The sequence below is a fragment of the Lepidothrix coronata genome, unplaced genomic scaffold (genome assembly GCF_001604755.1).
Source record: "Lepidothrix coronata isolate B3197 unplaced genomic scaffold, Lepidothrix_coronata-1.0 Scaffold32, whole genome shotgun sequence".
Lineage (NCBI taxonomy): Eukaryota > Metazoa > Chordata > Aves > Passeriformes > Pipridae > Lepidothrix > Lepidothrix coronata.
Window position 1 is genome coordinate 3,405,608 of NW_016690212.1, and position 24,609 is coordinate 3,430,216.

Sequence of the window (24,609 nt, forward strand, 5' to 3'; positions counted from 1 at the left end):
CTGCCTGCAGGCAGAGGTAGAGCCCAGTAAGCTGGACTATGAAAAGATCCAGCGTTGCAGGCAAGCACGGCATCTCACTTTGTCCTGGGCCCTTCACTCTGCAACATAGCCCACATCCTCATGCACCTGCAGGGAAGGTTCAAACCTCTTACATTATTGGGATGGCTGGTTTAAGATTCACTATTTTTAACTAAAATTGAGGATGAAAGAGAATGACATGAGCTGTCTTGGTAGGGATGAAAGACCCAGAGTTGTCAGAGGGCAACCATAGTCTACATGTGTAAATACTCACATCTGAACTGGTCTTCCTTTATAGTCACCAGAGAGAAACAGGCACAGCCTGTGTGAACACTCCATTCTAATGAAGCTGCCTGAAATAGTCCAACTGAGTCACACCCAATAAGAGTCCATTTCTCACTCTTCACTAGAAAGGGAGCTCTGGGTGATGGACTCATCTATAGATATTTGCACCACAGACACCTAACATTAAGGCAGATGAATCCTTTGATTCCTCTGTAGCTGGCTTCAGTTCCAACACCTCCTGCCTCTATGTGTATTTTTTTCCTGTCTTCAGAAGTATTGTATGACTTATAAGCTTCTTTGGGAAAGAACAAATAAAATTGATCAAAAATGAACCATGCCCTCTTGATACAGCAAATAGATTTGGATGAAATGAGATGAGATAAAAACCTCTCAGTATTTAAAGCCCTTGTAAATGGATAATTTTGGCACAGTTGTGCTAGTCTACAGCCTGTCTGCTGCTGTTTTGAGTTCAGAAGTGGCCTCTTTCTCCTTTTACTAGCAGACATTGATTTCTACCATGGTACAGACATGCAAATTTCTTTGCCAGAGAAATTGATCTTTGGAGGTGTGCAGGGTCCAGAAAACCTATTGACTGCCCTGAAAATTGAGGCCACTCAAGTTGTAGCCAAAACAGGCTCCCAGAAGCAGTGTTCAGAGCTCTCCCAGCAGTTTTCCTTTCCCTGGATGTTTGAGTCTAATGAACATTCAAGCTGGTGTTAATGATCTTCTAAAAGTGTTCATGCTCTGAATATCCCAGCCAACAACAACTCTTTAAAGAGGTAGGCAGTGACCCAATACAACAGAACATCCTATTCATACAAGCACTTTCTTATGTTTAGTTTCCTTCCACAGTGAGTTGGCTTTCATGTTTGTCCAGAAGGACATTAGTTTTAGTGATTCTCCATCAGCTCTGAGCTCTTTTCTCCTTGGATGTTGGACTGTTGGTACGACCAGTTTGACATGATGGGACCAAAAGCTGAGAGAGAGAACAAAATATATGGTATGTGATCCAAGGTCTTTAGAAAACAACTTCACAGTTATTTTACTAAGAAGTGGTCTGTGGTCCTTGGTCCATTACAATCAGAAGGAAATCTTGTAGGGCTTTGGGATCCCAGAGGAGAAATTAGAACAGATTCAATCAGTAAAGGACAGCTTAAGAGTTGAAGGAAAAGCCATGTTGTCCACGGCTAACCACAAGCATGAAAATTGTGTTCACAGTTGACTGGTGGCACAAAGGTAGGACAGGAATAGATCATTTAGCACAACTCATGGAACCTGGCAAAATCCAGATTTAAGCAAAAAAAAAAAAAAGTCCAAGGTTAATAGAGTCTTTAAACTAAAAGATCCCCATCCTTGGTGCCAATGGCAGACAGTGGGGCCCTGTTGTAACTGAGTGTTTTAGGTCACTCAAAGAATTACCAGCAAAGATATTGGCAAAAGCAGGTTTAATATAAAAGGGAAAGCGCAACAAAGTGTGTTGGCAAGGTTCACTCTACTACTTACTAGATGGCTAAAGCACACAGAGAAAAATCAGACTAAAATAAAAAAATCAATCAGTCTAAAACAAAAATCAATCTAAAGTGATCTACATGGAGGTTGAGGATGAGAAAAGGGTAAGGATGGGAAAGGGTAAGGATGAAAAGGAAGGAGGGAGAACCTCCTGCTGAGTCACAAAGTTCAGAGTGGACCTCTTTGCCAAACTTTGCCATGGACTTGACCAGTGGTTTAGGCATAAAGGTTTTAACAACACTTAAACTTCATTACATTTTATTGATAGCCTAACTTAAACAATTTAACAAAAGATTCTATGGAATTTACTATAAGTACAACAGTAACTCACTTATAGGCCTAACTTATTATGAATCTAACATACTTAACAATCTAAGAGAGCAACATTCACAGTACATTTGCTACAGCATATACACACTTGCATGCACACAGACCTGAAGGAGTTTATTCAAAGTGAAAAATCCCCTGTGAAAAATCCCTCTTGCATTCAGTGAACTACACATGTTGGATGCCTTGCCTCTTCTCAATGGGCAATGGGTAGAGCCTCAAGGAGTGGGGGTATAAGCCTCTGCTCAATAATCACTTTTCAACAACAGTCCTCCGAGTATGGCAAACTTGAGAATTCACTGGCTCTGAGAAGTGTCCCACTCAGGAGGACATTGCTGGTTACACACCACTGCAGTCCAGGAGAGCTCAAAGGGTCTCACTTAGGACCAGTATTTATAAAGTTGCAAGAGAGCTGGCTTTAGTCACAGTAATTTTCCATCCTGGCTGCAATTTGGGTTGGTAACTCTCTTTGAAAGGTCAATAACAAAACTGTTGTTCCATTTGGGTTGTTATTCAGACTAGAAAAATTAGTTCCTAAGGCTGTTTGTGAAAACCGTGAGCCTGTTTGATAGATCTACTTTCTGGGAGAAGACAGTGCTTCTGACAAGCCCAAGACCAGCTTAGCCCAGGTGCCGAGGCCTAAGGAGCATTTCTGAGGTCGTAGTGTGGCTCGAGTGTGGGGGGTGGTTGTGCCACCACAGGCCAGAAGGACCATTTTCTTCTCCTGCATGAATGGCCATGTACTTTGGTGAGTGGGCAAAGCAGGCATCACCCTGCTGGGGATAGTGGGGCTCACAGGCTGCAGGCAAAGTCTTGGTAGCACTTTGGGAGCAGTGAGCGGCAAAGATTTATTGCCTAGCCTATAAGGCCTATTTTCTGTTATCAGTTTTAATTTGGACAGGGCTTGCGTTGTGCTCTTTCACTGTATCATCCTGTCCTTTGGGGAGAAGGCTCACAGAAGCACCTGATTTATCTTCCCTCTAGCACTTATTGCTTTGTGCTTACTGCTGCATCCCCTTCTGTGTCTTAACTAAAGCCTAATACATCCAACCTTCTTGGTCCCTTCACACAGCAGTCCCAAGATGCTGCTAATGAGAACAAATTATATTTTGGCATTAAACTTTTTGAGATCCAGGGGGACGCCTAAGGTACAAGAATCTAGAAGACATGTACTATCAATTTGTGCAATGACATTAAAATGGGACTCTAGTGACTGGAAGCTGATCCTGGATAAATTTAAGCTAGCAGGAAAACAAGGACTTTCAACATCATAATTCATCAGTTAATTGGCTGGGTTGGGATGATGAAATATACTGTGTATATTAAAGATCAGATATCCCCTTTTGGAGGAGTGAAATGCTTGAATTTCTTTTCTGGTCTTTAAATCTATGTGGGAATTCTCTTTTACTGGTTCCCCCCCCCTTGGTTTGCATACTTTGGAAATTATTTCTTCTAGTGGAAACACCAATCATCACATGGAAGTCCACAGGGAAGTACTATGGTGTAGGCCATGCTAAGGGGAACACCAGACAGTTTGTATCTCTCTCACAGACTTGTAGGACAAGTTTTGAGTCTATGCTATTCTCTGTATCCTTCCTGCTGTTCTGTTTGCATTTTAACCTCTGAGTATCCTGGGTAAGATTCCTACTTCATGTCCTGGGTAAGCTAGAGCTGATACGTTGCATTTCAGCAACAGCAAGGGCTCTAGGGAGTGTGTGATGTCTACAGACACATGGGTCAGGTAGCTGCTTTTGAAGGACATCTGGACATGTCCAGATGCTAAAACACGTGACCCTGTTTGCCCTATGTGCTGCCAAACCTCAGTGCTGCTGATCCACGAGCCACCCAACACCTCAGGTATAGAGACAGATAAGATCCCTCGATTGCAGTGGGTTTGTGCCTCACCTACTCAGGGGATGTGTGTTTGTTGACATCCCTGGATATCAACATCTGGTATTTGATGTGCTCATGTTGGAAAAGCAGGGAGGTGAAGCAGTGGGGTCTGGTACCACACTCTACCACATCCCCCACATATATCAGAGCAGCAGTATTGTCCTTTTCCAGACTAGGGAAAGTATCTGCTCCCAAATACTCTTCTGTGCTCTGTTTCTTGGCAGTGTCTCTGGCAGGGAAGATGGTTTGGAGAAGAAATCACATGAACCTGTAGCAGGTCCAGCTGATGGATATTTCTCATGTGCTCCACCAAAGGAATCCTCCTTAAGACAAAGGATTTGCCCTCTGCAAGGCAGAAAAGTGCCTGAACTCACTGTCAGAGTGAGCTCAACCAGCATTTGGAAAGCTCTGGCCCTGAGCTGAAACCAGTATTGAGTGTCAGGATTTCAGAAGGCCATGGCTGTACTTGAGAAGAGTGATGGAGCACCATTTCTTCATGTAAAGATTTTTAATCTGTCTTTTGAAAAATATAGCACACTTCAGCCTGCACCCGTTGAGGATGTCTTAGGCACCATTATAGGAATTTCCCTGACGTGGGTTACATACAGATCAGGAAGTCTCTTTACTATGACAATAATATCTCTTATAGCAACTCCTGGCAGACAATTCTATGGGTGGAAAGAAGATAAGAAAAGGCACCTTGCTTCATCTGGAGGTTTGGCAAAAATCCTCTGGTAGCTACTGTTGGTACAGTCATCACTGCAGCCAGGAGCTGGGAAGGCTTCCCACTAAAGGACAGACACCACTCTCCAAGGCAGCCAAGGAGAGCAATGTGTCCTTTCAGTGTCTAATATCACTGGTGAATAAAAGATAGCTCCTAAGTCCTTCCTAGTTGTCGGTGACATTAAACCTGGCCCAGCCCACAAGGCTCAGCAAATGAGCCAAGAACCAGCTGTCCCCTGAAATATATGGTAATGGCCAAGGGCAGCAAACAAAGTACAGTGTCTCACCTGACACCTTTGTGCTCCTGGATGACTCCTGATTCTCTAGACAGAGCTGTTGAGTCTTGCACCACCAGCAAGACATTGGAAATTCAACATGGTTTATTACCATCAGTCTGTTGTCTATTACGGCATTTATAACCAAGGGAAAGGCCAATTTTTCTGTGACAGTAAATCTACGCCATGGAACAGAAGAAAAAGCTTGTTTTGACTTGTAATCTGAGCAAACCTGACAAGATGGGAACAGAAAAGTGAAAGAACAAAAGACCATTTTTATAGTAATTTTTTAAAAAAATAAATAACAAAGCTGAAGTAAGGAGGCCGAAATGTTCAAAGTGTTGCTGCTAGAGCACTTTCCTCTCAGTATTTTTCCAAAGTCACCTTCTACATAACTAATGCAAGTATCACCTCTGTAATCATGTCAAAAACACTTGGCTGCTTGCTTTCAAGCACTCTGGATTTACAGAAAAAGAGTAGTGTATATGAAATTCATTCTCAAAACAGTTAAAAATAATCTAGCTCAGTCTAGGGATTCAGGATTTCCAGTGAAACCCACTGAACAAGGCAGTAAGGTGCAACTAGCCCTGACATATCTGCTGCATCTCATATCCTTCACCTCAGTATACAGTACTTACACTTTTCAACATTTGTACGCCCCAGACTGGCTATCTTGACATGCTTTTGATCCCAATTAAAACTCAAAAGTATACATGATAATATATGTGAATTTGCCATACATGATGCAAAAGGTAATACTGAATTTCTACCTGAGGCATTCACTGGATGAAATGCACAGTTTTAGTACAGTAGAGAAGATGCCCATGAGATTTGAACGTGGTCTTTGAAGCCAGCAAGCTGGTCCCACTTGAGTGCTTAAGTTACCCAGTCCTTAGTTAACAGCTTATGACAGGGACTGCAAGAACCCGAGAGTCACCAGAGGTCCATGATATCTAGGTGTGACACATCAAGATTGGTACACACTCGGCTTTCCCAGCTGCAGCCAAAGACATTCGCCACTGAAGTTTGCTCCAGAAAGCTATAAAGTTATTATCTCAAAACCATCCCCACCCCAGGCCTCGTGCATATCATGGTGGTGTCAGCGCCGCATTTGACAGGCTTGGCTACCCTGTGAAGAGTTGCCAGGGGAGGGAATTCTGATGAATGTATCCCATTAAGGTTTCTTATATCTGGCTGATATACATGGAGCAGTCTCCATGTATTGCCCTGTTCAATGCTTCTCCTTGCTTTCTCAGTCACCGTCAAGCAGGTTTTCTCAAGAGCACAGAAAAGAGATCAGGAACAGATCCCTTCCCCAGACTGGAAATTGGGGTTGCTGTTGCTGTGGCACATGCAAGGTATGCAGTCTTGCTCTCCACCCTAAATCTTCCTCTTGCAGCAGGAGGGCAAGGCACTAGAAGTGCTGTGGGACAGATGGAACCTCAGTGGCACTGGCTGTCATGCAGTCTACACAGGTGAGAAACCTGTGTGAGCAGCCATGGTGAGATATCCATCTAAGCCCTGGTCTGTCTCAGCATCAGTCTGCTCTTAGTGGGGATTGCCCCTCTGCCCTTTTCTCCTGACAGTGAGGTAAGCAGAAGGCAGGCAGTGAGGTACAGTGCTCCCCTTGCTGCTCCCAGCTCCTATGAAGAAGAGTCTGTGTGGCACATGGCCCTCACGGCTACCCAGCAGAGACAACTGCAAGTCCAAGTTTAAGAGCAGAAGCTTTGCAGCCTCTATGGGTGAAAAATAAAACAGAGTAGACTAAATAGATTATGCTAATTAGGAGATACAATATCCAGAGAAGAACAAGACAGTACTTTCTTTGGGGGACATTACTTGTTGCCCAGGTGAAAAATGAAATTTTCCCAATGGATCTGTCCTGGCTAATGTCCTTGCAGATATGCTTTGGAATAAATTATGCAAAGTCATTGATTTGGGTATGTATCTGATCAGTTATCCCACATCCTCCAAGACATTTCCTATTTAATTTCATTCATTAAAAGAATGAACAAAAAATACACTTAGTAATTGAAAGGAAAACTAATGCTGTTTTCCCAGCACTTGGAAACATGGGATGCTGTCTTGCATCCAGCTAAGTGAGAGCTAAGTCTTCTCATGTAACCATAGTTGCAAGAGGTTTTGTTCTGCACTCCTCTGTCCAGGAGGCTGCCATAGCTACCTTCAAATTCATCACTGTCCAATGTGATTCATGGCATTACTGGTGCAGACCAGGATTCAGCCCCTCTCAGTGCTGCAATTGCTGAGAGCTGTATCAAAATGCCAACTGCCGGTGCCAGTGACATCTGCCACCACTTGTGCTTAAAAATGGAACAGCAGGACCTGAGAGCAGGGCAGGGATGAGTACTGGAGTTTGGGAATGAAACAGCATTATCAGGAGTAGGGCAAAGAGCTTGCTGGTGCCTCCAAGCCTATTTAACACTTCTGGTTGAGTGGCAATGCAGTATATTGCAAGCAGATAAAAACTACTGAGATCTTTGGTTTGTAAGTTTTAGTGCTGGAAATCACATTGCACTTGCCACAAACAAATGCTACACTAAGGGACAAATTAATAGAGGAGGTTTGTTTTCTGGCTGAAATCCAAACTACTTTTATGCTGCCTCCTGAACTTCTCGAAATATTAGAAAATCAGACTTGTGATCATCCCTGTGGATGAAGAGTAGAAGGATGTTGCTGCTGGCAGTCCCACTGCCAGGCTGTGAAAATGCTAAGGTCTCCTCTCTTCTCTCCTGCTGCCCAAACTGCTGGGCTCCTGGCCTCCTGGAGCCCCCAGACCTCTGCCCACACCAGCTGCCCTGGGTGCCTGGGGGTGCCACGGCACTGGAGACCCATCCTCAGCCTGAGCCACCAGCCCCCAGCCACCTGGCCCTCGTGTAAATTGCTGTTCACAGAAATGATGTGCCTTCCCCTTTGGGCTTGGTTTTTCCTTGTGCAGAATCTTCCCAATTAGTGATAGCTTTTTGGCTGTTTAGTAGATCAGTCCCATGCTTATGTATGAAAATTTTCTTCAGCCTGTTTGTTCCGCATCCAAGTGTTTAATGAGTGATTATGCTTAAGGGTAGTCTGTGTTTTTATTATCTGCTTAATCAGATGAAAGAACGCTCTTTTATCTTTTTTTTATTTATTCTTAATTAAGAAAATGCCAAGACATTGCATAAGAGGAGTGCAGCCTTGTACCTCCTAGGCAGGAGCAAGCAATGCTGCCAGGGGAAATATCTTGCGCACAATCTTCCTTTCAAATCTGGTTATAAAAAGTAGTGGCACTGACTTCTATCAATTTGATAAAAACCAACTGCTGACTTACTGAACCCTTCACCAACCCTGGACAACTGAAAACGCACTTACTAGAACAGCTTATCCCTGTTTATTTTTATAGATAAATATATAAAGTATAATCAAATAAAGTAATATATGTATTTAATACACAAACACCTCTTTTCTTTGAGGTTACTATTGATTCCAGTGAAGCATGAATATGCTGAAAAAGAGAAAAAATAATAAAAAAAAATATGGTTAATTGAAATTTCAAATCCCCTTGAACAAGTCCCTGCTCTTCCCAAGACATCTGCTTCTCAGCTGGGGGTCTTCTGCTCTTGCAGGAGCAGCACATACCTGGCTGCAAACTAGGCTCCAGGAGAAGGACCCAGTGTTACAGCAGTTTCCCCATCACTGGTTTTAGGTCACTGACAACTCATCAGTTTTTTCCCTTTAATACACTTTTCACAGCTTTCCAGCTCCAGTTCAGCTGCTGCAGCACAAATTTCTTGCTCTCAGGAGGCAGAGACGGGGCTGCGGGGTCCAGGAGGTCAGAGACCCCTCTCAGGACAGGCTTTGAAACAAATTTCTGTGATGTCACTGTTTATGCCTCCTTATCTCCTGGGCTGTCTGTGCCCACTGCCAGAGCAAGACCTGCCCCATTCACCTGGCTAGTGGGGCTCTCCCAGCCACCCGGCCCACAGGTCTTGAGACATCAACTTTTCTGCTTCTGCCAGATGGATATTGGAGGAAACAAATGTGTTCCCAAAGATAGTGCCTCCCTGCGTGGCTCTGAACAGCCGTGTGTCACTCATGCTCCTGCTGAGTCTGGCTTTAGGTACAGCTGGCTGCTCTGGGTAAAGAGGGCTATTATTTCTTCCCAGAACAGATTGTCCATATGAGGGACATACAAAATGATTCAAGCTCTAAAAAAACTCCAAAACCCAGGAGAAGAACCAACCCTTATGGCCAGGGCAGAGGGAGCACAAGGCTGTACTGGCCAAATGGGAGTCCAGCAGGAGGTCACTGCCAGCCCTGCTCCCCTCATCCAGAGCCCACCACGCCCCACTGGGGCTTGCTCCCTTGGGCACTTGCATGTGGGGCTGAGGTGGATGACCATGATGCACCAGTGGGGTGGCTGTCACTGCAATGTTCCCACACTCCAGCCCCATGGGCAGGAGAAGGTTCTAGACAAGCCATGAGGGTCAACGGGTGAAAGCCATAGTAGGAGGAAAGAGAGCAGAGTAAGGTGCCCCTATTCTGAGTCTCTGCTGAAGCTCTCCTTTGAGGTTAAACACAGCACAGAAACTTAAAACAACCAGGTGGGAGAGTTTTCAAATCATGCAGGGACTTTGCCCTCTTCCTCAGCTCTTGTGAGATCTGCCGTGGGAGTGGGGGCACAGGGACGAGCCAGCAGGGAAGGCAAAGCAGCACATGTCCAAACCCCTGCTCTTTGACTCCTAATGAAATTCATGCAAATTTTAGATTGAGATGTCTGGAGCTTCCTCCACCTGTCACTGGCTTATTTCTAACAGGAGCCATAATGAGGCACCTGGAGGACAGGATCATTTCGTTTTCTTTACAGTAATCGCAATTTAGATGCTCTGTAATGTAATAGGAGCGAGAAGGGAACAGAACTGGAAGAGCTTGCCGGTTTGTCTGGTCTGATGAGCTTCAGCACAGAGGGCAGGCAGGCCCTGTCCTGCCATGTTAGGAACACAGCTTTGCAGTCCTATCTTGCAATAAAACCTGCCTGCTGTTGTTCTTGGGGTTGACCATGCTGGCCTGAGGCACAACCACCCAGCAGCCGGGTGCCCTGACTGCCCCTCTGCACCTCTCAGAGCACGCAGCAGCTGAGCACACAGCAAAAGCCAGCACCTTCTGGAGACAAAAGCAGCTATTTCAGCTCCTACTAACTCAGCTGGGCCTTTCCCATGGCCCTTGGTCTCCTGCATATGTGCCCAGCGTGGCCAGAACACCCTGCAGTGCTGAAGCCAGAGTACAGAGGCATGTTGGCCCTTGGGGAGTGCCAGCAGGCATGGAGAGCACTGCCTTCAGGCTGGGAAACCTTACCTAGAGACCATCAGCACAGAGTTTGGTGCACCTGCTTATATATTTTAAGCACAGACTTGCCTGCAGCTGCCTCTGCAAAGCAAAGCCCCTGGTGCCCTATGTTGGCCAGTGAGCATTCATTGGACTTCCTATGCATCTGAGCAGGGCTGGTGCTCCTCCGCTAGGCAGGAACTGCAGCAGCATGTGCCTAACATACAGCACAGAGCTCAGCCAAGCTGCACCCTCACCAACTCCTGCTCTGAAAACCAAAAAGTCCCTTTTACTGATTAAAACACCAGAGAATAGGGCCTGGCCCTTCCTCCCCTTGAGCAGCTGTTAGTGCACCATGAATGCAGGACAACTCTGTTCCTTTACTCTTTGGTCATGGGTGGGTATTTTCCCCTTGCTTCCCGAAGCTTTCTTTGATTCACTGATACTCCTGCTGCTCCAGGATGGCCTTACAGGGAGTTTTCTGTGAGAAAACCCATGGAAACAAAGATTATAAATGGTTGACTTGTACCTTGTTTGCTGTGATGCACCTGTGAGAGTCCTCAGACCCGAGCACTGTCCTGCCCCTCCCAAAGCAAAGCTGGGGCTGTGTGTGCTGCCCGGGTCACCAGCTGCAGAGTCCTGCCAGCTCAGGATGCCCAGGATACGCATACTGGGAGAGAAATGCTGTTCTTAAGTTGCCACCCAGCTTCTGGGACATGACTTGGCAGCTCTGCTTGGATGCAGCGTTGTGCTGGCTGGTGTCCGAGCTCATTTAGCACCTCGTGATCTACCCCTGCCTGAGCAGCATCTGGCTCTGGAAATGCTTCCATTGCTGTGGGGAAACCATGGGCAAGCAGGGAAGAGGGACTCCTGCCCCGTGCCCTGTGATGCAGCACTTCTGTGGCACCAAGAGCTCAACATTCATTTCATGTGGTCCCTTTCCATCAGTCCCAGACAGCTGGTGGGAGGGGGTGCCTGTGGGGGTCTACCCACCTAGCATGGGGTGAGGGTAAATGCCCACATAGAGCTAACGGGAGGGAGTTCATCTCTGCAGTACAGGCTTGGGGATGGAAGAGAAGATAGGAAAAGGAGGGAGAGGAGGGGAGTACCTGCCCACAAAGTACAGCAATACTTTAAATATGCACTTTTTCCTATTTCAGCCTAATGAGTTTTAAATAAAGCAACCATGGTTTTGCCATTGTGAAAAAGAGTTTTTGGAAGCCTGGTACTTCCTTACAATGACAGGTAAAAGACAGATCTATTGATAATGACGCAGTGCATACATGAATGAGCATTTATAATCCTTCTGTACTGTGAAATACCTAACAGTGACAGAAGAAACCCCACGCTAACACCATGGGTGTGTGCTAAAACATGTATTTCTTTTCTTGCTAATTCTTCCAGGGCAGTGGGAAATGTTGCAGTGTAGCTGACAACATCTCTCCAGTAATGAAATGCTGCGATTCAATGGTTTTCCACACTCACAGTGGCATTGCCTGCCTCCTGTTTGTATTCCTCCAAGAGGCTTAGCAAGATGAGAAAAGCTACTTCAGAAGCAACTGCGGTGTGTCTGCAATTGACCTGTGGGTTTGGGGCTTTATCTGTTCTAACACCTCTTCCTATGCTGGAGGGCATTTAGCAACAGGTAAATAGTTAATTTCATTAGCGGATTTGACTCCTCCACAGTGTAAGTTTGACTGATTGAGTCACAAGAGTAAAATGCTAAAAAGGAGTTTTATTCTAAGCTTTTTGTCGGGCTAGCAAAGTGGTATTTGCTGAGATTTATATAGGTCCGAGTTATAGAAAGGTGACAAGTTTTGAGGAGGTCTAGATGGGAGAAAATGACATGACTCATGGTTAAAACCAGTGGAGTTTCTTTTATCAAATACTTATCAGGGTTGCAACAAAAGTGAGTGTCTGAAATTCCAACTGGAGGAGCAAACCATGAACTCAACATAAGGTCAATGGGGAAGAGCATTATTAACTGACAGCTTACATTGTAAAGAAATGCCTCCACACCAAGGAGGCATTTATCTCTGAATTTTAACATGATGAACATGCAAAGCACAGATTTAAGGGCATCTGATAATGTTAATCCAATTATGGTTTTATTCCAGCATCCCTTAAATGCTTCTTCAATTCTTTTATTCAGAGACTTAATTGTCTATTATGAGTGAGTGAATCAGAGATACGAGGCAAATACCAGTTCTTGTTACTGAAGAAACTGCATGTTTCAGTATAGCCTAATGCTATGAATCCTGAGGACCCAATGGTATATTCTGTGTCCTTCCCTGTAAAAGGAATTGTAGGGAATATTTCTGGGTTTTATTGGGTTTTGGTTGGTAATGATAGCTGATCGAGTACATCCAGCCAAGGTGTCATGATTGTAGAATGGACTGTACTTAATTATTAACATGACAGTTTTACTGCTGCTCCAACACCTTGTTGCAGTTATGTTTAGAAACCTCAGGTGTGCAGACAGGGACTCCTATCTTGCTGTCCACTTATACCAACTCTCTTGGGATGTCTTGCTTTTCATCTGACCTTCACCATCCCGGTGTGACCACCATGAGACTTTTCCCTCCTCGTAGCCTTTGGTCACACACAGGGGTTGGTCATCTCATCTGCCCACTGAAGAGAAGTCTCCTAAGAGTCTCTCTCCTCACCAGCCTGTTGAGTCCATTGCTTTGGAAACGGGTGACTGGAAGCACACGTATTTCAGACAAGATCTCACCAGGGCCCTCTTCAGCCCTCCTGATGCCTTCCTACCCACCCACCCACTCCAGTCCTCCTCTCCCAATGTATTATCCTTGCCTCTATCTTAATTAGGTCACCTACATTTGCAGGACTCACAGACGGTGCTTCAGGAGGATATTTAACTATTCAACGTGTTATTTCCCTGCTCAGAGGGAGGCCGCACAATTAGGCCAGCCTTAGCAATTCTCCAGACTGCTAAGGAAAGAGAATTAGAGAGAATTGTTCAGAACAATTTCTAAGACAGAGATGATGTAATTTCCCTGAGATGCACTAGAAATGGCCTCCAGTTAGTTCGGGAGGTTTGCCTATCCACCCGTATAAGCCATTCTTGCTGCCAAAGATGATAACATCATCCGTCATCTCCGACCTTTGAGAATACAGCACCCCTTGCACAGGCACAGAGTTTATTACATTCTTTCTGGTAATCTGAATATGAAACATACCCAAGTGCTTTAATTTTTTCCTCACAGGTTAAAAAACATCTTTTTTTTTCTCTACCAGACTCTTTCAAAATTGTCTGTGCCTTAAAGTGTGGCCCTGTAGACCAGACACAGTGCCAAGCTCAGGCTTCAGAATGGCTTAACCTGGAGCAGTGATTACCTCCCTCCCCCTGTGAACACAACCGCTGTTAGCATCTTCCAGGCTGAACTTTGCTTTTTATGCAGCATTGTCACAATTTGATTCATATTCTGTTTGCAACCCAGCTGTAATCTGCAGATTATTAAGTCCCAAACTGTTGCTTATCCAGGTATTTTTCATTTTCATTTCATTTGTGCTTATTTATTTCCCTCCTGAATGCAGTATTTTCCACTTTTTTTTTCCACAGCAGCTTATCTTAGACTCCTGACCTCCCTTCCAATTAACCACTTTTTAATTTATTCAGGCCTCCCAGCCTGCAGTCCTGGTGAGCTGATACTTTTGTTTGCTTTATAAATGTAGCCTCTACCCCTTTGTTAATTACATTAATGACAATATTTGCCAGAAACAGCCATGACAGGCTCCTGCTGGGCTCCCCTCCTTTCCTCCAGGTTTGATTACCTACTGATATTTTCCATTCCCTCCTGCTCAGAAAAACCATCAACCAGGGCTGCGTGGTCGCTCCTGTTCTTTCAGGGGCTTTCTGCCAGTACCAGTGGAAGTATTTAATCTTCTCCACAGAGAAGTTCACCAGTCTGTAGTAGCCCTGTGCTCATGGAAACTAGCCAATTCGCTTCTCTCTGAATTCTCTCTTGCTGATGATTGCGTCCTGATGGCCCACTCAGTTGAAGACACAGCAGTTCAGCACTAATCACTTTGCACATTCAGTCAATTGCTTTGATTTCATGACCAGCCTGAAGCAAAGCAAATTACAGAGCTGCCTGTGGCAGGGGGACACACAGGCCACCCAGTTATTATGACAATCATGTTTCTCTCAAGGATGGGCAGAATTTTTGCTCCCTGGGGAACAGAGCAATGCAGAAGCGATGAAATTGCTCAGTGCACAGGCACAGTCTGCTGCGGCTTGGGAAGGCTGTCCCACCACCTGAGGCATATACTGCACCATGAACCACACTGCATGATTGCAGGACAGGTGTCTCACAGCAGTTGTACACCTTCTGCAGGATGGGATATCTATAAGGATACTCAGTCACTTCAATGCCTTCAATGGTTTGCAAAATAAAATCATCAAATAAAAATTCCAATGATGAAATTAATTATTGTCAAATGTTTGGCTGTAGGCACATGCACCCAAATGTACTCTATAAATAGTACTATATACCCTTTGGTTAGACGGCCAGCTTGAAAATACCAGTCATCTACAGTCACTTGCACTCTCATGGTAATTCACAATACCTGATGGAAATAAAAACTGAAATCATACCCTACCAACCCAGTGGCAAAGAAACAATAATACACCGTGCAGTGCTGAAGAAAATGTGTACTAGTGCCATAAGCCAGCTTGAAAGAGAGAGTATATTTCACATAAAAAATGTGAGCAGTAGGAAACAGTAACCCAACTGTTTGGGAACAGACATGGTCTATTCTTCCTGAAAGTATTTCTCCTGCGATGGCATCAACCTGCTTCCCCACACAGTCATCCAGTAGGGCCTGTCCTGATGCCACACAGTGACCCTTGCTCTGGTAGTTCACTGCGGTCATCAAAGAGCTGGAGATGACCTCTGGCACAGAGACCAACCCCACAGAAACCTTCCCTGATCATCTGCCCAAATTGTTCCAGCACTCCTCGGTGCCTCAAAAGTCCTCTGAGCTTTTCCAGTTGACCCATAGGATATTTAAAGTCTCAAAACTGGATGTGGCACACTAGCCAAGGTCTTAATGTTTCAGGTGGCCTATGTTCAAAACTTCCACTTAGACACCTTCCCCTCAGTATCTATTTTGGGATCCCCTATAACCTCAGACACTGTTCTGCAGAGTTGCTGTAATTGTGTGGTAGGTTTTAGTTACTTTAGTACTTTTACCTATTTGCCCTGATTGAATTTGCTCCTCTTTCAAGTATTTTTTCTAATTCATAACTTTGAAGTTTGAGTCCCATCTGTGGAACTGATTAAACTATCTGCAGTTGATATAATCCATTAACTTAATAACCCTATTTTACAAATGGCTTCATCAATGGAAATGATTGAGTAATACCAAAAGCAATACAGGTCCCTAAGGAACATCAATTGTTCTATTTTCAAGTTTGATGATGAAACAATGATAGCATTTTTCTGAACAACTTTATAGTATTTCATAACATTTCAAATGAGGCTGTTATCTTCTGCTTTGCTTTTAAAATGTTGTGTTAAAGCAGTGCTTTCTCTTTTTTATCCTGAAGCTCATTATATTGCTTTTCAATAAAATTGTTTTAAAACTGTGTATTAGTAATAAATTTTTATTGGTAGATGTAAACCCAAGCCTTATTTATTTTTAATTTACTATTTAATTCAAGGATTATCCCTCTTCCGTGAAGCTTGAAGGAAAAAGACATTGAGTATTTCAGTTTTCCCTAATTTACTAAATGCACATCATTTTTGTGTGTAATTGATTTAACTTCCCTTTCTAGTAGATGTTTCACTAGGCTTTAACAGTCAAATTTTTTTGTGGCTTTCTGTCCTTTTTCACACATATCTGTGCTCTTACATTTATGCATAGATACATATTCTCTCTGTCTATTCTTGTTGATTTTTCTGTTTAAAGAATTTATGGTACAGTTATAATGCCCTCTTATTATAATCTCTGGTTTCCCATTGCATTGGCATAATTTGTCATTATGTGTCCTTTTATTAGTTCTCAGAGATGATAATAATTTATCATTCTGTTTGTTTCAGCCATTTTATAAAGTATTCTGGAGTGCATTTCATCTCCTTAGGTAAGACATTCCAGCTTCTCAAACTTTTCAGAGAATACTGCTCTCCTGAAACCAGTTCCTCTCCTTCACACACCTACCTGGGGGGACCACAAAACAAACCCTTTTGTATAGAGAAGTGAACTGATTTGAAGTCCATGTAAATTCTATTGTATAGCTTTGCATCTTTGCCTAAAATTAAAAAATTGTATTTTGTAACCAGGATCAAACCCCTTTCTTCTTCCAGATTAGCAAACTTCTCCTCACTAGTCTGAATCAAACCTAAAGTAGTCACTCTTGAATTATATCCTCCATGAGTTGTTAAGTTAGTTTTGAGGCTAATCTTTAGATTAATAAAGGTGTTGGCTAAATGAGAACTAATAAATTACTCTAAACTGAATGAAAGAAGTTTGTATTTTGGTCTTTGAGTCAAAAACTGTTAAATATATGGGTCACTGGGAACCAATACAAGTATCAGCACAAGATTTGTCTAACCAAATGAAACAACAGAAACATAGCATTACTTCAGTTTTCTAAAGCGCCAACACCGTAAGTGCAGAAACTAATTCAGAAGATGGAAGGAGAACACCACCACCAATAAGTAGATTTAAACTTACTCTTTATGATGCACTTTCATCAAAATTTGTAGTTGCCAAGTATCAAATTTCATTCATGCAACATCAATCCACTAAGAAATACATATTCTGGTGAGAAAATTAAAGTCCATATTTATGTAAAAACTGTTTTGAAATAAAAATAAAACAAGATCTTTATTTTACAAAAAAAAAAATTATTATTTTTTTACTAACAGAATAATTATTTGGAAAATGTAATTTCCCACATGAAATAGTTAAAGGAAGTTAAATATATTTAAAAATGGAAGATTCTGCATTTACATAGTTATATGTCATTAATATTGAGGATATGCTTTCTGGCAAAAAACTTCTCATGCTTAAAAAATGCACCTTAGTTTTATACTGTACATTACAACATTCAGTAGTAAGAAACAGAAGTAGTAAACAGGTCATATGCAAAGAAAAAAGTTACATATACAAGACAGTTACAACTGTGACACAAAAAAATTAAAATGTTCAGTTTTAACAGTATTTGAAGGCAATTCAAAATCATTTCAGGAATTTTGTGAAATTTAAGGCCATTAGTTCAAAATAAAACGTATCTGACACAAACTCACAAAACCGTGTATTTTGTACAAAATATACATGCAAAACCATTTTATAATTATATACGAACAGGCATATACTAAAATTTTTTGGGTAGTTCTGTACACAAAATTGTGCACAAAGCAACATAGTTGTGCAATTTTTAAACCAGTTAATTAACATTATCATTCATGCACCCTGAATGAAAATGTGATTAAATGACAATATTAAACCCAAGTATTAAGAGTCAGCATCCCTTTGAACGGGTAATCTAGACAAAAAAAGGTTATGATTTTAAATTTTTAAAGTTTAAAATGGTCCATTATAAAACATCTGCTGTAATCACTTCAAAAGACATTTCTGATGCAAAATTTCTAGTGCTTTAAGGGATGCATGATATGATTGAATGAGCTCGATGACTCAACTATAATACTCTGATAGTTCTGAATTGAGGTAATTTTCTTTAATTAATTAAAGCAAGTAACTATTCTAATTTTGTTTCAGTAGCTAGTTTAAAAATCTGTAAACTTAGATAAACTTAGAAATTGGAGAATCTCTGAAAAAATACACACACCTCCCCCTCAGAGTTTGGAGTTAGTTACAAGTCATATGCAATTATATTATTCACATTTCAGGAGTTTATTCTGAAACTGTGAGATGAATGGATTACTGAGCACTGACTGAAGCAATTCAGTTACTTGAAAACACATAGATATATTTGTCCTTTTCTCAGCTTTCATTTGTATTTGTCTGGACAAACATTCAAAGAGATATTGCTTCTCTTGTTATCTTGTGACAAACTATTGCAAGCTAGAAGACATGTGAATCAATATTCCAAACTTTTATTCTTAAGAATAGTTATAAAAGTACTGAAATTTAAAAATAGTAACATGTAAACATTGATACAGAGTAATAGCATTCCTATACATTTATATACACACAGTATTCAGAGAGGACACTATCTTCTGAGTTGAAAACCTGACTTGTGCTTTCCCCCTCCAATAAATACATCAAAAAAGTAGGATGTTTTGTAAAAAAAAAAAAAAGAAAAAATGACTCAGATCATCAACATTTTACTCTTAGCATTTAAAAGCTTTCTAGTTGCTATGCAACTATAGGAGAATTTTGGTATGTAAAGAGAATTTTTCTAGCTCCAAAAAATTATCAGAAGCTACTGCTGCATCCAGAGACTTGTGATAAATGCTTCAGAGCAGTCATATCTGAGTCTGCAACACGTGAATTGGAGGTGTATAGGGTGGTGGTGCAGGTAATGGCTTTATTCCTCTGACTCTCATGTAGGACAGAAACTGCTCTGGAATTTCAGCCAAAACATCTTTAGCAAGTCTTGCCATGCTTAACACGTGATTACCACTTCTGTCAATGTAATCTCGGAATGGCACAAACTACAAAACAAAATAGAGCATTAACAGATCATTCACTCAGATCATTATGCAAACACGGAATACATCTTACAACCTAAAAATAAAGTTTTATCGAGGGAACTGAGAGATAACCCAAATATATCAATGAAACCTGTCTTGGGCAATCTGAGTGAGCCATGGCTTATGTGAAGAGGTTCACCCACAGTGAAAGCATAACGCTGTTTTTACCACAAGACAGATTTTAAAAAATTGAAAAACAATGAATATATATGTAAAACATATCATATAAACCACAACATATGTACATATAAAACAGGTAAGGTAGCATATTAATGTACTCTATCTCTCAACCCTTTTCATACAAAAAGGTACTTTTGTCTCAGAAAACTATCCTTAGCTTACATTCCCTGCTCCTAGGGTTCTCCTACCAGGCTGCCTCCCCTCTGGCACTTAGTGAATAGATTTTTTGCCCTCTGAAGTGAACAAAACAGTAAGGATGGCTTTATATTTTTGACCATTTTGCATTATACCTGGTAGAACTATGAACCACCCGAACACTTTTAATATTATACTAACAGATGCATAAAGAATCTAAGCAAAAAGGATTGGATTCAAACAGGAACTTTTTATGTGATACTCAGATCTGCAACACCTAAACCAGTTAGCTACCCAGCTCTGGCTGGGATTTCATAATACTTTATGAGATGCTTGTGCTACTGGCATAGAAAAAAGAAACAACCCAGGCTCCTAGATTTTTATTCATAACAGAGAGCACACAGCAAAGCAGTGGGTTAAGTTTGCTAATAGGTTATCCCAAAAGAAAGCCTGATTTGAAATTCTGCTTCTTGATCAGATTCTGGAGCCTATCTCAGGATAACAGCTGGATGACAAAATTGGGATTCAATGTCCCAAACCAATTCTGGTGCTGATATGCCAGGCTATGCTATGGTGCCCTTCTGCTCTCTCATCCCCCAAAAAACCCAAAACAAACAAACCAACAAGTAAATTGTCCCTATTTGTTTGCTAGCTGTTGTACTCCAGGATAAAACTAGAACTGTTTGTTAAGTCAGACCCACAGATATTTCATCACCTGTCTCAACTCTCAAATCTTTTGCCCATTATACCAACCACACAAATTATGCTCTCTTGGATGCACAGCAACCACAGCCACAGACTAAATTCCATTTTTCTTAAAAGTATTGAAGTTTTCAAAATTTAGGGGTTACAGTGTTACAGTGAGTTACAGTGAAAGTTTAACCTACACTTAATTTCTGAGATCCTGAGAGTTTCCCAGAAAAGACAGAAATATAAGAAATCTAGTAAATATATTAAACAAAGAAAAAAAAACAAAAAACCCCTGGAAAAAAAAAAAAAAAACATAAAAACATCCAAACCCAAAGACAACATTTCAGGAATAATGAACTTAAATAACTTTTACAACAACTTTGGAAAGCACTTCTCACCCTTGACTTATGGAAGCCATCTAGGCATCAATCTCCTACTAAAAGATGTTTAGAATTCAAGCAAGAAACTATTCTCTGCATAACTTTCCTGAAAAGGATCTCAAGCTGCGAGAAAAAAAGGCTTCCAGACTTCGTATTCTAACTATGTTACATTAAACTGAAATAAAATTAAGTGTAACCCGCTACTGATTAGGGCATGCTCCCAGGAAGCAGTATATCTGCAGTTTCTCTGAAGATAATGACTCAGTTGCAAGATTGTTGAAGCTAGAAGTGCCCTCACAGAGGTCTTTTAGTCCAACCTTGCTGCTCAAGCAGAGTCAGCGAGCACAGGCTGCCGCAGCCAGCAAGACTAAAAGAGTAGTATTCCAGACAGAAGCATCCTTCACTTCTTCAGTGGGTTGTGTCCAAGAGCATATCAGGCATAAGGGCAGAAGAACAGGCAAAAAGGAGCCTAATTTTAGGGTATTAAGCCAGGAAGCAAGATATCTGCAGTCCCATAATTAGCTGTCTAAACCATTTCTGTGTTTACTCAGTAACTTCTCAAAATACAAGAGGACAAGCTTCAATACTGTGACATTTACTAGAACTGACTACTTCATTTCATGAAAAACCTCTATCGGTTTTCAAAAGCCAGCCCAGAACTGCCCTGTTTCAAGTGGTTGTTTCTTCTTAAACTCCGTTAACTTTCCTGTAAGAATACACCTGACTGTCCCCAGAATCATGGAGTTTGAAGAATAATGAAACAAAACAAAACAAGCATCTCTGTAGCCTTCTGGTTTACACGTTCAGCCAGGATGGAATCAGCTTGGTGTTCATTTTCCCCTCATGTTATTCATTTTCTAATGCAATGTCTGTCTTATGTAAAAAGCACATGCAGTCTGAGTTAAAGAACAAAATGTGTCCCATCCCAAGAGCTCACCTTACCCATTAGTCTGCAGACATGAAATCTCACACCACTGTTCTGTAGCAAAGTGAGGCTATTTCAGCAGTGTAATTGTTCACATGCAATTATACAATGCAGATGGCCTGATTTAGTTCTCCCTCCCCCCTCGGGAGATAGATGTTGGAGGAGTTGGAGAAACTATGGACAGATAATCAAACATAGAGATGCACAAGGACAGCAAATATGTAGAAGAAGTAGAGATGGCAAAGGAATAACATGAAAGATCAAAGGGAAACCAAAGGGAAACTGAAGGAAGGTCAACTGCTTTTTCTATAGTTTAAGGGTTTAAATAAAAAGGCTAATATGCGAAATTTTCAAGACAAACAACAGGTACATTACTACAAGTATTCTCCTAAAATGTCTTAAACAGCAAAAGTATAACATAAAGGAGCAGAAATGAAATAAACTGAGGAAGAATTGGTATACATAAAGTAGAGTCCTTGGGGTATGTATATATACTAGTGAGGAAGGAATAGTGAAGGACATGTCTTTAAATGAATTGCAGTCAGTAGTAAATATAAGAGATGTAGTGACTCACTGTGAACAGGCAAATTTTTCCTTTACTAATTTAATCATAATATTTGACAACACTGTTAGAATTAATAGTTAATTTCGCTAGCTAATTTTAATTAACCTAATACACAAAAAACATAAAACTTTTTTATATTTGAGCTGTTAGTTTTATGAAGGTAAGTCAGTTTTATCCTGCCAGATATAAAATAAGGTCATACCAAACTTAAAGGGTTTGACATTATCCCTTTTTATTTATTTAGCTAGCCTATGAAGTATTTGTTAGTATTTAGACAGAAAAAGAGCTCAAAATAATACTGCCTTCAGGTAATTCAGTATGGCTTGGGGCAACATTCTGATTTAAATATGTTAATACTAAATAAATGTTTTATTACATTTCTGACACGCAGTGAATTCTAAAGAAATACCAAAGGGTATTCATTCTAATTTTTTTAATTTATTTTTCAGTGGAAATTAGTATATCTCTGATGCAAAGCCTTTTCACAAATCTTGCTTAAAACACTTTAAGAACTCCATCAATTTATGCTCTTTGAATACAAAACCTGCAGATTTTGGGGACACTGTTTCTTGGGAAAATTATGTTGCTTATATTTAAATGCATTTAAACATAAGTGCAATGCATTCCAGAGATACCTGAATTAGCTTCAAAAAATCTGACAAGGCACAGGCTTTGCAGAAATACTAGTTCAGGGTCCATTCCACATATTGCTCTGTTGAAAGCAGTGACATATACAGCATAATAGATTAGACAGCCCCTCTCCATCCCGATATGGACTACTAAGGAACACTACAAAGGCTTTGACAAAATGAGAAACATTCTTTCTTGTCTCCTGTTCAGCTGTCCTACATCATCCTTACTTTTATAATTACCTTTTTGACAACACTAATTAAAAAAGACAGCATGTTTTACTCTTCTAAGAGTTTTGTATGTCGTTTTCCCATCACTTCTTATCTCTGTATGTTGTAAAAATGAAAAAAGTCTCTTTTTCAACTATTAGAGTTCAGGAATCCATGACTTTCTTTAATGTATATCTATAAAGAGTTTGAGGGTAATTTAACTGTTGTCATCTTATTCTCATTTCTGATCCCCATTTAGAAAAAACAAGAGGGGAAATTTTAATGTAGTGTTCATTGCTCTGAGAATCTTTAAGACTGGAGAAAAAATCTCATAATTTTAGTTTCCATATATTTATGTACATTTATTTCGTATTCTAATAGAAACAAATTATAAAATCAGCAGTCACACATGTTTTGAACACCTCCTTGGACTGAAATATTGTATCCACTGTCAGTCATCAATCAATCCTTAAACATTCGCATATCAGTATTTGTAACATTAAATATTTTGAAGTTTCAGTTCCTGCAGATATCAATGAAAACAAATATACATATTCCAAGGTTCATCAGCTGCAATCTGACCTTAATCATCATGCAATACAAGCTGTTCATGTAGCTCAGTTATTCTCTCTCTATGCATATGCTACTAAACAACAACATAAAAACCCAACCTGTCTTGAAGAGAAGTGAAAATAAATAAGAGGAAAAATAAGTGAACACTGTAAAGTTTGACAAATAGGAGGAATAAAGGGAGAAGAAGAAATGGCTGATTTACAGTGAGGTTTGAATCTAAGGATGCCTGTGAGTGTTTATTAAGAGGCATTTGGATAATGTCCTGTTTTAGTCAGTCCTGTAGTGGCCAGGTAGTTGCACTAGATGTCTGTTGTAGGTCCCTTCCAACTAAAATACTCTATTTTATAAATTTATTCAGCCACTTTCAGGAAAATAAAATGCCTTCCATAAAAGATTTAGACAGATACCATTCTTTTTACAGATACCACGTTTCTCCAAATTTTCAGTACCTAACTGTTCTCCCACAGATGTATAACACTAAGACTTTATAACAGTGTCTTGCCAGTTAGGGGTCATTTCCTAATGAATGCAGATCCACTACTATGTGTTATACAAAGGCTTAGAGGTATCGCAGAGAGGTTCTGAGCTTGTTATGAAAACCTCAAGATAAAGTATGTCTGTGCTAAGATAAAATGAGAGGCAGGAATACAGTTAGAAACAAGAATTCAGACCAAACAGGAACAGTAAAATATATTAGTTCATATTTTCTCTCCCACCTGCACAATGTCTCTTTCTGCAAATTTTCCTCTTGAAGAAATCCTGACTACATCTCCATCCAGTTCTTCCATAGCTACAAAAAAAAAATAAAAAATTAAATCTATGAGTTCAGGTACACAACAAAAGAGTCTTACTGAGAAAAAGTTCAGACAATATACACTTTAGGGCACCAAAACCAACAACTGTTATTTAGGTAACTCTGTAAGGTCATTTGCACCATAAAATACCTCATGTTTTGTAGCTATTTTGCACTTTTTCATGGTGATAATACATACTTTTTGTCTTTATTGTCGTCTTCAGAACAAAACAGATCATGCTAAAAGTCCCTATCCTTCCAGCTCTCAAACCAGCAAGTATATCTGTTTTTGTAAGGCTATACTTATACTTTCATAGGTGGAGAAGAATTCATCAGCAGCTATTGTTACAGAAGCTATCACAGGATGCAGCACAAAGAGGTAGTAAGTCACATTCATACTGAAAAGGCAGTATCTGCTAATGCATAGGAATGAGGAGTGCTTATAAAAATTTCTTAAATTTATTGGGTAATTTTTCTTGTATCTTCTGAGCAGGAT

At 40.8% G+C, this 24,609-nt stretch overlaps 1 protein-coding gene across 2 annotated transcripts in view; it reads right to left on the bottom strand.

The window, feature by feature from the left end:
- CPNE8 (copine 8) overlaps window positions 1-24,609 on the bottom strand; it is a 108,739-nt gene that overhangs the window by 10,406 nt on the left and 73,724 nt on the right. Inside the window, exons 19-20 of one of the 2 annotated variants that reach the window (XM_017811582.1) lie at window positions 24,037-24,110; window positions 17,034-18,994 (exon numbers count right to left, since the gene is read on the bottom strand). In XM_017811582.1, the coding sequence (XP_017667071.1) occupies window positions 18,806-18,994; window positions 24,037-24,110 (263 nt within the window). In that variant the 3' untranslated portion in view covers window positions 17,034-18,805. Of the gene's footprint in view, window positions 1-17,033; window positions 18,995-24,036; window positions 24,111-24,609 lie in introns of those variants that run through there. The other variant, XM_017811583.1, reaches the window with a different exon arrangement.